The 13,747-nt window shown below is 40.6% G+C and overlaps 1 protein-coding gene across 3 annotated transcripts in view; it reads right to left on the bottom strand.

Annotated features, from left to right (window-relative positions):
• Positions 1-9,697, bottom strand: part of Dip2b (disco interacting protein 2 homolog B) — a 236,713-nt gene extending 227,016 nt beyond the window's left edge. For all 3 annotated transcript variants that reach the window (XM_046435717.1, XM_046435718.1, XM_046435720.1), the window contains exon 1: positions 9,451-9,697. In XM_046435717.1, the coding sequence (XP_046291673.1) occupies positions 9,451-9,550 (100 nt within the window). In that variant the 5' untranslated portion in view covers positions 9,551-9,697. The remainder of the gene's footprint in view (positions 1-9,450) is intronic.
• Between the last annotated feature and the right edge of the window lie 4,050 nt (positions 9,698-13,747).

Below are 13,747 nucleotides of genomic sequence, written 5' to 3'. Positions count from 1 at the left end.
CAAGTGTTATGTGAGAAGCTGAAGATGAGAGCGAAAAGGATGAAAAACTATGAATGAATAAATCAATCAATGAAGTCAGACACTAAGATCCCAGAAGAACAGGGTTGGTAGTGACAACAGTCAGAGGAGTACACCTTAGAATAGGAAGGGGATAGTTCTTTCTACAAAGACAGAAAGAGGATAAGGGTGGGAACTGATTATTAGATAATATTGTTAAGTACTGGGAGTTTGGTTTTTCCTTACAAGCTAGTGAGAATGAAAGGAGTAACAAACAGACTTGGTTCTCAACTTTGCTTCACAGTTCTTTTTAAAAAACTGATGAAAGCTGTAGACCAGCTCTCAAAAGACATACGAATTACACTCAAAATTCTGCTTCAGAGAGTTCTGGGGTCCAATGAAGTCATCCCATATATCCAAAGACTGTCAACTGCGACACTGAGGAATTACAAAGAAGTGGTTTTTCAGAACTTATCACATTCGTGGAAAAACATGCATACCACAAAACATCTTACTCACTATAAATATAATGTCATGACAATCTTCTATGATATAAACAACAAAAAGATATCCGATGTTAAAAATAAAAGAGATGGGGCTGGGGTTGTAACTCAGCGGTAGAATGCTCGAGTAGCACGTGCGAGGCCCTGGGTTCAATCCTCAGCCCAACATAAAAATAAATAAAATGAAGGTGTTGTGTCCAACTACAACTAAAAAATAAATATTTGGGAAAGAAAAAAACAAGAGATCATCTCTACCCTTACGAAACTTAGAATTTAAAGACGATGAGTGGGCCAGGAGTGGAGGCGAATGCCTATAATCCCAGCAGCTCAGGAGGCTGGGGCAGGAGGATCAAGAGTTCAAAGCCAGCCTCAGCAATAGCAAAGTGCTAAGCAACTCAGTGAGACCCTTTCTCTAAATAAAATACAACTGGATATGTGGCTCAGTGCTTGAGTGCCCCTGAGTTCAATCCCCAATTCAAAAAATAAATAAATAAATACAATGAGTGACAGTCTTAGATTTAGCAATAGTTTAAAATAAAAGTAATATCTAAAAAGGTGAAAGATCCAGAGCTACAAGGATACTACAATCAGACCAATTAGGCCTGAAGATAAATAAGTCAATAAGACTGATGGCAAATCAAACCAAAGAAAAAGAGGATGCAAGAAAACATTTGGAGAAAGAACCAAAAGGATGTGTTCAATAAGCACAAACAGGGGACTAAGAGTCTAAAACTATATGAAGTCTCTAAACATCTCTAAACATGCCTTTTTTCCCCCTCAGCGCTGGGGATTGAACCCAGGTCCTAACACATGCTAAGCAAGGACTGAGCTACATTCCCAGCACATATTATTTTGAAACAGGGTCTAAGTTGCCCAGACTGGCCACAAACTTGTGATCCTCCTGCCTCAGCTTAAGTAGCTGGAATTACAGGTATGCACCACCACGCCCAACTACATAAGCCTTTTCACAGCTTAGAGATACTTGTATCTCAGAAACCATGCTTGCAAGTCAAAGTCATTTGCCTGACCTTACAAACTCAGAAATGTGCATATGTCAAATGTCTATAGGAAACATTTGGTAGAGTGTGTGCCTCGCATGCACAAGGCCCTGAGTTCACTACAAACCAGCCACCCTTTTTTGCTCCAGTCAACTGCTTGCAGTAACCCAACATATGTTGCACTAAAGAAGTAGGCTGCTGAAAGGAACAACCAATGGTGAAATGAAGCCTTACTTTAAAAAAATATATTCACAAATTGAATGTATTCTTGCTTCACATAACTATATTCTACTAAGTAGCACAAGATATTAAAAACAGCCAAGTGACAGGGCATCCATTTATTATCAGGAGCAATAAAAATTAAAATGCTGATTGTTCCTTCCATGCCATACTATACTCAACTTTCTTATTATTTCATGGTAAACTTCCTTACAACTCTAAGGAGGGTGTCAGTCCTTTTGTAAGAATAGAAGAAAAAATTAAAACCAGGGAGGCCACAGAACTAATAAGTGGTACAGCCAGGAGTTGGACCAAGGCCCAAAAGATGCCAAAACATGTTTCTCAAATGATTATACAACCCCACCTTATGCCAAAATCATGTCTAAGACAGACAATTCATATCAAATTGAACTCAACTCATCAAAAACTTACTGCACTCCTAAAACAATTAAGAAAGACATAGTTGGAAGTTACTTAAAAAGTTTCACATAAATAACTTCTATAGGGGTGCACATTAAGGTAAAATAATTAGAAAATATGTGTTTGACAACAAGACACAGACTGGAACTACTGTAAGGTTTGAGACAAGGGAGATGACAGTGGTCAGGGATTGGTTTATTTTAAAAAGGTAATATATTTAAACCAGGAGCAGTGGTGCACTCCTGTAATCCCAGCAGCTCAGGAAGCTGAGTCAGGTGGGTCACAAGTTCAAAGCCAGCCTCAGCAAAAGCAAGGTGCTAAGCAACTCAGTGAGACCCCTGTCTCTAAATAAAATACAAATTGGGTCTGGGGATGTGGCTCAGTGGTCAAGTGCCCCTGAGTTTAATTCTGGGTACAAAAAAAAAAAAGGTAATACTTAAGCTGAACTCTATAGAATTGTGAGATATGCACAAAGAAGGAGGAGCATTTCAAAGAGTATTCCTGAATCAGTCACAAAAGTGATAAACAGAACTATAGGAATTATATGGGACAAAAAGCCTTTTAGTCAAACATCTGAACTTTCAACCCTGAAGTAGTAGGCCTTACTAGGGCCAGGAAAGAAAGTAGTAACCAAGTGCTGGGCAAAAAGTGATGGGTTAGTGTTTATTTAATTCAAAAATCCAGCTCAGTGCTATGGGGCTGTCAAACAACCAGATTAACTTCTCAAAATACAAACCAGAACTAAAATATCCAAACAAATGCCAACCTTTTCAATAAAGTGAACTGTTCTTCCATGAACCTATCACTTCTCTTCTGGAACTGCCATCAAAACCAGTTTATAATCATCCTAATTTTTTGACAGTAACAACTAAAACCAGTTTATAATGAAATTTTCAGTTGCAATTAGTTTGGGCTCCAAAAGAATATAACCCAACTTTTTTCTACTTGACTCCAAGTACTATATAACATGAAATATTACCCTCAGAGAATTAAAATTTTCCATCATGAGGATTTTCAAAGGAATGTGTCGGGGCTAGGGATATAGCTCAGTTGGTAGAGTGCATGCCTCACATGCACAAGGCCCTGAGTTCACTCCCTGGCACCACAAAAAATAAAAGGAATGTGTCGTAGGCTCTCATAGTTCCCAAAGACACATTCCAACTTAAGAAGAATACAGCCCACCAAATTTTAGGAGGCAGATAACTTGGATAAATGCCCCTTTTTGGTTATTTAAAAATGTATGGGGGCTGGGGATGTGGCTCAAGCAGTAGCGCGCTTGCCTGGCATGCGTGCGGCCCGGGTTCGATCCTCAGCACCACATACAAACAAAGATGTTGTGTCCGCCGAAAACTAAAAAAAAATAAATAAATATTAAAATTTAAAAAAAATAAATAAATAAAATAAAAATGTATGGGGGGCTGGGATTGTGGCTCAGCGGTAGAGCACTTGCCTAGCATGTGTGAGGCACTGGGTTCGATTCTCAGCACCACATATAAATAAATGAATAAAATAAAGGTCCATCAATGTCTAAAAAAAATTTTTTTTTAAATGTATGGAGAGGGCTGGGGATGTGGCTCAAGCGGTAGCGCGCTCGCCTGGCATGTGTGCAGCCCAGGTGTGATCCTCAGCACCACATACAAACAAAGATGTCGTGTCCGCCGAAAACTAAAAAAAAAATAAATATTAAAATTCTCTCGCTCTCTTTAAAAAAAAAAAAAAATGTATGGAGGGTGCTGGGGTTGTGGCTCAGTGGTACAGTGCTTGCCTAGCATGTGCGAGGCACTGGGTTCAATCCTCAACGCCACATTAAAAAAAAGGCATTGTGTGCATCTACAAATGAAAAACAAAAATTTTTTTAATGTATAAAGGGTCTGGAATTGTCAGTGATAAATCACTTGCCTAACACCAAGGCACTGGGTTTGATCCTTAGCATCACATAAAAATAAATCAATAAAATAAAGGTATGTGTCTATCTACAACTAAAAATATTTTTTTAAAATGTATAGGGCTGGGGGGTATATATAGCTCCATGGTAGAGCACTTGCCTAGCATGCAGCAAAATAATAATTAAAATTAAAATCTACACTCCTTCTTTCTTTAATAATACCAGCATCAGGTATTACAAATGCTTAAATGTAACTTTAGAATACATGTATATCTAATGAATCCATGACTATGTTACATATTTGGAGAGAAGTGACCCTGTTTCCCATTATATGTAGAGCAGGAAGGATTTACTGGTTTTCTGGTGGCTTAAGTTTACTTGCCTTTTTTCTTTTTTTTTTTTTTGTACCAGAGATTGAACCGAGGGTTGCTTAACCATTTAACTGAGCCACATCCCCATCCCTTTTTATATTTTATTTTTAGAGACAGGGTCTCACTGAGTTGCTCAGGACCTCACTAAGTTGCTGAGGCTGGCTCTGAAATCAAGATCCTCCTGTCTCAACCTCCTGAGCCACTAGGATTACAGGCATGTTCCACTGCGCCCCACTACTTGCCCACTTCTTTTTTAAAATTCTTTAACATATATTTTTAGTTGTTGATGGACCTTTATTTTAGTCATTTATTTATATGTGGTGCTGAGAATTGAACCCAATGCCTCAACATGCTAGGAAAGTGTTCTATCAGTGAGCCACAACCCCAGACCCTACTTACCCACTTCTAAGACTAAAATACAAACTGTATCCAGCATCTTTTATATATTTTTTTTCAGTTGTAAATGGACACAATACCTTTATTTTATTTTATTTATCTTTATGTGGTGCTAAGGATGGAACCCAGTGCCTCATATGTGATAGACAAGCACTCTACCACTAAGCTACAACCCCAGCCCTATCCAGCATCTTTTACTTTCTTTTTCGACTTTCCTACCCATTCCTGAAAAGAATTCCCTGAAACTCCTAAGAAGCAGACTTCTCTTATGCAGTCACCTCCATGCTTTAAGGACCACAGATCTATGTAATGAAAGAGGCAGAGAAAGGGAGGATGTGATACTGTTTGTTGTTTGTGTTCAGAGAAGTGTTCAAACAAGAAAAGGCGTATCCCTTCCGGTAATGGCTATTTTTCTTAAATACCTTTCCAGTTGTCATCTTTGGACTGTTCTTAGATACTGAAAGACTTCAGCTCCTTCTGCCCTGCCACAGAGTATGGCATTAACATCCTTCTTTCCTTTGCCCTTATGACTGAACTGCACAGACTAAAGCATATCCTTGTCTACTAACCATGCAACTCAATCCTGTATTCTATGCTCTTTCTTCTTCACAATTACAGAGCAGAGAGTTTCCTCTTTTCTTAGAAGGCACCTTTTGGATATATCTCTATCATAGTCTCATGCAGTTTTGTTGATATTTTTAAGTGATTTCCCTACCAAAATCAGAGCTCCCTGAAAGCTGGCACAGTATCCTGCTCACCTCTGCATCCCTTGCACAGAGTAAGCACAAAACATATGTCAGCTGAACTGTATGCAGGCTTGTTGGATTTGAAAGAGATTTCAGAAATAGAATCAACAGGACTACTCGGAATTGTGGTATAAAACTGGTAGTGTTGCCTTAGAGTAAAAAATAGTTAATAGCTTGTGCAATAGCAGCACAGATATTTAAATCATTCAGATGACATAATTACATGGCAGCCTGAGATAATGGCACTTATTAGATGTGCAACATTAGAAAAAAACTTTTGATTCCAGATTTTACCTTCTGTTAAACGAGAAAGTTTTCTCAAGCCTTTCTACCTAATCACTATTCTAACACCTATTTATTCTAATCACAAAATTTAATGAAGCTCAAATGAAAATGCATACAAAAATCATTATATTTAAACAATGCATATGTATAGAGACATTATGAATAAAGTTCAGATAACAGAGCTTATTATCAAATAATATATGTAGATCATGAAAATTTTCAGTCATAGGAATACGTGTAAAAACCTACTATTTATTCAACTCATCCATCAAAAAATTTGTGATTATGTATAAATTTAATTACTAAATGATTCTCCAGTTTCAAGCTGTTCTTTTTAATGCAAAAGCAGGGGTTTTGTTTTGTTTTTAATATTTATTTTTTAGTTATAGTTGAACACAATTCCTTTATTTCACTTATTTACTTTTTTGTGGTGCTGAGGATCGAACCCAGGGTCCAGTACTTGCAAGGCGAGTGCTCTAGCGCTCTACCACTGAGCCACAATACCCACCACCTCATCTCCCCGCCCCCCAGCAGGTTTTAACCACAAATTCCATGCTGATCTCCCTGAAGCACAGATATCACAAGGTTCTGCAACACGCTCTGCGGCAAAAAGCCCAAAGGAGGCACCAACCTGCTTTTTAGGACAGAGTTGGCTGATCTATGACCAAAGCTGCAGTTGAAAGCACAGGTAAGCACAAAGAAAATTCTTTAACTGCATATGGCTCAGACTATCCCTATGATTAGGACCAACTATAGTCTTTCAAACCTAAAAAAAAAAAAAAAAAGGATAAAATAGAGAAATGAATGTACCTATGCCACAAACACAGTTACAATCATCTTAAAAAAAAAAAGTACTTTCATCAAACCAGTAATTGTGGAGAAAATGTAAATAAAGGTTAGTTCAAAATATGCTGTAGATGTCACAAATAACATCACAGATGTGGGGGTGGGTTTTTTTGTTTTGTTTTGTTTAACTTCACTTGAATTCCTAATGTCTACCTACCTACAAGTCAACCGTCTTGAAGCAAGAAAGGCAAACAGATAACCAATATGCTGACACTGCAAGACCAAGGTTTTTCAAATGTAATTTATCCAGTTAAAAAAAAAAATACAGGATAATACAATATAAATTCATAAAAAACAAATACAGGGCTGGGGTTGTGGCTCAGTGATAAGAGCACTTGACTAGCATGTGTGAGGCACTGGCAGTGTTCACTTCTCAGTACCGCATATAAATAAATGGATAAACTAAAGTTCCATCAATAACTAAAAAAAAAAAATTTAAAAAATACAAGGTAAGTCATGTGCCAACCAAAATAATACTACATAGGAAAACAAACCATGCACTTGTCCTCAAAAATGTTTAAGCCTTGGCTCTCACAGTTTGTAAGAGTTTCACATCTTTCTGAAGGAGAGAAAGGTGAGCTAATCAGTTGTGGGTCCTAGAAACGGTTTCTCAGAATACTTCTAGAGATGTCTAGAAATACCCAGAGATGTAAACAATAATCAGCTGGAAGAGATACACATCAAGAATAAGGAACTCCCAGGATTTCCCTTTCCATGTGAAAGCAATCAACTCCTATTTTTAATCTCCCTCTGATGCAAATATCTAGTGAAACCTCTCTCTTTCTACCTCATCAAAGCAAGCTGATTTACTACTATGAAGTAACTATTTTAAAAGATTTGAATGGGATGGCACTATGGTGCAGGCCTGTAATCCCAGCAGTTCCAGAGGCTGAGGCAAGAGAATTGCAAGTTCAAAGCCAGCCTCAGCAATTAAACACTAAGCAATTTAGTGAGACCCTGTCTCTAAATAATATAAAAAAGGGTTGGGGATATGACTCAGTGGTTAAGTGCCCCTGGGTTCAATCCCCAGTTCCAACAAATATAAAAGTATCTTAAAAGGAAGAATTGATGATAATGCAAAAGCCCCTCAATTTCAGAGGAGAAAAAAAAAAAAAACTTAGAAAAATTTACATTTTCACAAATTAAGGCTAAGTCATTCAAATCTACCACAACTGGTCCACCTGATGAATATTTCTTTTTTTTTTTTTTTTAGAGAGAGAGAATTTTTTAATATTTATTTTTTTAGTTTTCGGTGGACACTACATCTTTATGTTGGAAGCCAAGCATAGTGGTGCACGGCTGTAATCTCAGCAACTGAAGGCTAAAACAGGAGGATCTAAGTTCAAAGCCAGCCTCAGCAACTTAGAAAGGCCCTAGGCAATTCAGGAGACCCCGTTTCAAAAATAAAAATAAAAAGGGCTGGGGATGTGGCTCCAAGCACTCCAGGATTAAATTCCCACTACCCCTCCCCAAAGAAAGTTGATAATCATATGTAGTTGGTAATTAAGTGTAGAAAACCACATCTCCCTCCCTATACACTGGAAAAGCCTAGAAAGGTTATTAAAAATAATTAACTTCAATGTCTGCACAGATTTATAACACTCAAATCTACTTCTGTTTTTTCATTCTAAAGTATTCTGAAAGGGGGAAGGGGTTTATGCCTTGATAAATGTATGAAAAGTCACAACTCTCCTGGGAATCTGTCACGTTCTTCTTTTCCAATCAACAGTTTTTAATTCACTTGAAAAATGCTAGTGAAGAGGGCCTTTGGCAAGGAACTCAAGAATTTGCAACTCTGGAGACACCACCAAAGTACTGATACCAAGCTTGGAGAAAATGCTGCTTTTGTCTGAGAGGCGGCCTGTGATAAAAACAGGAACTTTACAGAGAACTGATCACAACTGCACATAAGCCTGATCACATGCCCACAACAGAGCACTGTTTCTCTCATTGTTTTCAAGGGACTTTTCTAGTAACAGTGGCTTGATTGATCCCATTTCTTTAAATTTTCAAAATAAATCCAACCCTCCTTGTACCAATCCATTGTCAAAAGAAAGGTCGCGAGCCAGGATTTCCATTTAATCGGTAGCCACCTCTTTCTCCCTCTTCGAAGATTCTAAAAAGGTAATCAAATACGGAAAATTCAGCCAAAAGACAGCCACCAGGAAAAAGCCCTGATGACAAAGGTGTCTAAAGGCAGCACCGTGGGTCCCTCTGGGTTAGTACCACTGCTTCCAACCTCCCTAGGACCTTCAATGTCTCTCTCGCTCCTATCTCACTTGAGTCACTGGGGAAGCACCTCGCATTTTTTGAGAAAGAAGAAATGCTGCTGCGGCTTTCCCACGTCTCTGTCGGTCTGTCTCTTTCTCTCTGGGGAAGGAGGAATGGATCAAGGCGTGGGGCCCTCCAGGAAGAAGGCAGAAAGGAGAAAGGTGTCAGCCACCCTCCTCGCAACCACCCGTCCCCCCCACACATACACCAGCCCAGAAACCCGGGCACAGACTGGAGCTTTGTGTAGGGTTGGGGGGGGCAGAGAACGCAGAAACGGCACCGGCCCAGGCGGACCTCTCCCCCAAGCCCCGCTTGGCCCCCTCCAAGGGAAAACAATGAAAGCCACGGGAAACACTTCGCAGTGTAGAAAGGAAGGAGTACGGTATGGAGCTTGGCCAGATTCCCCGCGCCCTCGCCCCTCGCCACGCCGCTGCCAGGGCGCGCGATGGTGACCTGCCTCCGGACCCCCACCGAACCCGCAGGCCCGGCGCCCGCTCCTCTCCAGGATCCTACCCTCTGAGAGCTCCAGCTCCAGTTCCGCCAGCTGCGCCCGCACTTCGGGAGGCAGCGCAGCCACTGCCGCCGGCGAGGGCTCCCGGCCTCGCTCCGCCATCCCGGCTCCGCCAACCACACTCCGGAAGACGAGAGAGGGGGCCGAAGGAGGGACGGACTGACGCGGGCCCACACCCGGGTTACAGAATCCGGCTCCGGCCGCTGAGAGCCACCAGCACCGCCACCGCCGCCGCCGCCATGAGCGAGGGTCACGTGAGCGCGCGGCCCCGCCCCCCGGGCTGGAGGACGTACTGCCTCCGAGGCGCTGTGGAGTCCAAGACGCGTAGGCTTACGGCGCCCTCTACAGGGAGTTGCTGGAGCGGTCTCCTAGGTCCCCCTCCGGAATTCTACCCAAAATGGGCTCACGTTCGGGATGTCGGCTTTACAGCCGCGTAGAATCTCCGCATTTATCTTTTCTGAATTCGAGAGCAAGCTTTCTGGAGTCCGGATGTTACTTTCTGCAGTCCTCCTCACTTTAAGTATACCTTTGTCCTTTCCTGTCCTTCATTTCCTCTACTGAACACCTATCCATTTATAAAGACCTGCTCCACATCCTTCACTGTAACTTCCCTGATTCTGCTAGGAGTGTTTTTGTCTCTGTATGGATTTGGGCTTTTAAAACACTCGAGAGGAAACCCGCTTCCTCTGGCCTAGATTTCTAACGATTTACAAGATACTTTAGCCTTTTCTTTACCATTTTATCCCCCTCAGTACATGACCTAGTAGGTGTTCCAAAAATATTAACGTAAGGCGGGCGCTTTGGCTCACGCCTGTAATCCAAGCGGCTCTGGAGGCTGAGATAGGAGGATCGCAAATTCAAGACCAGCCTCAGCAACTTAGCAAGACCTTAAGCAACTCAGCGAAACCCTGTCTTTAAATAAAATATTTAAAAGGACTGGAGATGTGACTCAGTGGTTAAAAGCCCCTAGGTTCAATCACAGTTCAAATAATAATAATAATTTAATGGAAGAGTATTAACATTGGTGCATTTTTACCCGGAACCACTGGGACAGGTGCTTTTTTTAAAATTGATTGTATTTTTTAAATACATGACTGGAATGCATTACAATTCTTATTACACATATAGAGCACAATTTTTCATATATCTGTTTGTATATAAAGTATGTTCACACCAATTAACATGTCTTCATACATGTACTTTGGGTAATGTCCATCACATTCCACCATCATTGCTAACCTCCTTCCCCCTCCCTTCCCCTACCACCCCTCTGTCCTATCTAGAGTTTGTCTATTTTTTCCATGCCCCCCTCTCTACCCTACTATGGGCCAGTCACCTTATATCAGAGAAACAATTCAGCATTTATTTTTTGGGGATTGGCTAACTTCACTTAACATTATTTTCTCTAGTGCCATCCATTCACCTGCAAAGGGACAGATGCTTTAATTGCCATTTATAGTATTTTGTTTATAATATTGAAAAATTTGTCATGGATATGATTGTTTTATTGACCTATTTTTTTCTCCCACAATTTGAGGGAATTTGTGTTTCCACTTCCTTTTCTTGTTGATTCAGAATTGGTCCTTTCAGACACCAGGCCCCAACATGTATTCACTAGAAGTTCTAGATGGTATTTATATTATTTATGGGCTGCAACAAAAACTAAAAGGAAAAAAAAAAAAACTCAAGGATTTCTGCTTAAAAGAAGGGGAATATGACATCATGGCTGATTGAGGGGTGGACCTTGAAGGGGGTTGAACCTAGCCGGGGCTTAACCACTGACCCACATCCCCAAGCCATATGTGTGTGTGTGTGTGTGTGTGTCACTGAGTTACTTAGGGCCTCTCTAAGTTGCTGAGGCTGGCTTTGAATTCTTGAGCCTCCTTCCTGCCTCAGCCTCCCATACTGCTGGAATTACAGGCCTGAGCCACCATATGAAGTCTTTTAACTTAAAACAATGTAAGTAGAATCTGTGGGGCAATGTGTATATGTCCTGTGATTTACATTAGAACTGTTGAGTGTTTTTTAAAAAGCAATTAACCCATTGACATTCCTTCCTTGAAAGAGTGAAGTCCATGTCTTTTCCCCTGAATCTGGATAATCACATGAAGGTTTGACCAATAGAATATGGTAGAAATGATACTCTGTGACTTACAAGATTAGGTCCTAGAAGACTGTGCAGCTTCCACTGGTTCTCTGGAAATGCTCACTCTTCAAGAAACCTCTCCCAGATTGATCTTCCCCACTCCAACCCCCACCTCTTTCTCTTCCTCTCCCACTTCCCATCCCATCCCAGCAACCTTGCTGGGAGAAGCCTAAGCCATATGAATACCATGTGAGGTGCTCTGCCCAACAGCCCCAGCTAAGCCCAGATTTCTAGTTCATCCTAGCCCAGGGTGAAGAAACTTCCAGGTGGTTCCAGGTCTGGACATTTGTCTTCCCAGTTGAGTCTAGACTATGTGGAACAGAGACAGACCATCCTTGTTGTGCCCTGTCCAAATTCTTGTGAACATAATAAAATGGTCTTCCTTTTATACCACTAAGCTTGGAGTGGTTTGTTACACAGCAATAGATTACCAGCAGGGCTCAGCAAATATTCTTGTTTACCATCCCAGCAGCCCTGCTCTCCCCTTTTTCCTTGTCAGTAAACCATACCAACCCCTACTGAGGCTAAACATAGCAAAATATTCACTTTCCCACCCTCCTTGGCAGGTGTATGAGAGAACTACAGATGGGAGCATTTGGGGAGAATTTTCTTCCCTGGTGGGAAATGCACAGGAAAAACTTCCTTTCCCTTCCCTTCTGTCTTTGGATATTGTTCAGTTAAATGTACCAGTAATAAGGGGGAAACCAAACCACAGAAACATCACGAAGAACTTCACAGAATTGGTCTGCCAAAATAATGAATCCTAAAACCACCTACATTGGACTTCTTCTTATATAAGAAAACAAGTTTAAACCTCTTTTATTTGGGGCTGGGGATGTGGCTCAAGCGGTAGCGCGCTCACCTGGCATGCGTGCGGCCCGGGTTCGATCCTCAGCACCACATAACAAAGATGTTGTGTCCGCCAAAAAATAAATAATAAATAGTTCTCTCTCTCTCTCTTTAAAAAAAAAAACAAAACCTCTTTTATTTGAACAGTCTCCTGCTTACTGACTAAAACCTCCCATCTGATACTGAATTTGTTACCAAAAATGGAATATCACAAGTGAACAAAAAGTTGCAAAGTGTCTTATAAATTGTTAGCATGCAGGTCACATGTAGACTGAAAATTCAGGATTTGGGGCCTGAATTGACTACTTAATGAGGTTTTCATTAAATTCATACAAAAAGTAAACAGTCTGGAGATGTCCCAACTGATGACAAGGGGAAAGCTTTTCAGGCTAAAACCTAGGTTGACAGCTGTAGCTTTGTTGGTTTGGAGAAGTCCTCTCCCCCCTCCCCTCTCCCCCGCATTAAGTATTTATTGGTTCATTGCATTTTAAGGTTTAGAGAAGTTCTGGCATCAGTCTTAATTTGATTCAGGCTCAGATGACATCAGAATGTATTTTTTTTTAATATTTATTTTTTTACTTGTATTTGGACACAATATCTTTCTTTCTTTCTTTCTTTATTTTTATTTGGTGCTGAGGATCGAACCCAGGGCCACAAACGTGCTAGGCGAGTGATCTACCACTGAGCCACAACCCCAGCCCCCAGAATGTGTTTTCTTCCCATCTTTCTTCCATTATGTGTGTTTAATTCCTTTTAAGATCCACATGATAGTTTCCAGAAGTGCTTGGATCATGCTCCTTTTTTAACTTTTTTTTTTTTTAGTTGTAAATGGACATAGTACCTTTCTATTTTAATTATTTATTTGTTTTAATGCGGTGCTGAAGATTGAACCCAATGTCTCACACCTTCCAGGCAAGTACCCTTACTACTGAGCTACAATGCCAGCCCTGGATCATACTCTTCTATAGGTTCCAGTCCATCCTAAGAGAATTCACCTTTGCCTTGGAGTTCCAGCCAGAGCACAGAAGTTAGTGCTTAGTGGCTCAGATTGGAGGAAGTCAAGTTCTTCTACTTCCAAGGTCAAGTTAGGATAAACAAAAGCAAGAATATGAGAGATTTAACAGCTGATAAAATTGAAAAGATTGGGGCTTCAAATCTCTGAAGAACCTCAGGACCTCTTATTAAACATTCTTTGTTAGGTGAAGGGGGTGAACTTAGTAATGAAGGGAAACCTGACAGGAAAGATTAGAGTAAGGGTGAAATTCTCTCCCTGATGTTATTAACTCGAATTGTCTCAAGGAACA

Source organism: Marmota monax, unplaced genomic scaffold, assembly GCF_021218885.2.
Source record: "Marmota monax isolate L192 unplaced genomic scaffold, Marmota_monax_Labrador192_F-V1.1 WCK01_AAM20220418_F8-fsc00012, whole genome shotgun sequence".
In the NCBI taxonomy this organism is placed as follows: domain Eukaryota; kingdom Metazoa; phylum Chordata; class Mammalia; order Rodentia; family Sciuridae; genus Marmota; species Marmota monax.
This window is presented reverse-complemented; position numbering and strand designations above follow the sequence as displayed.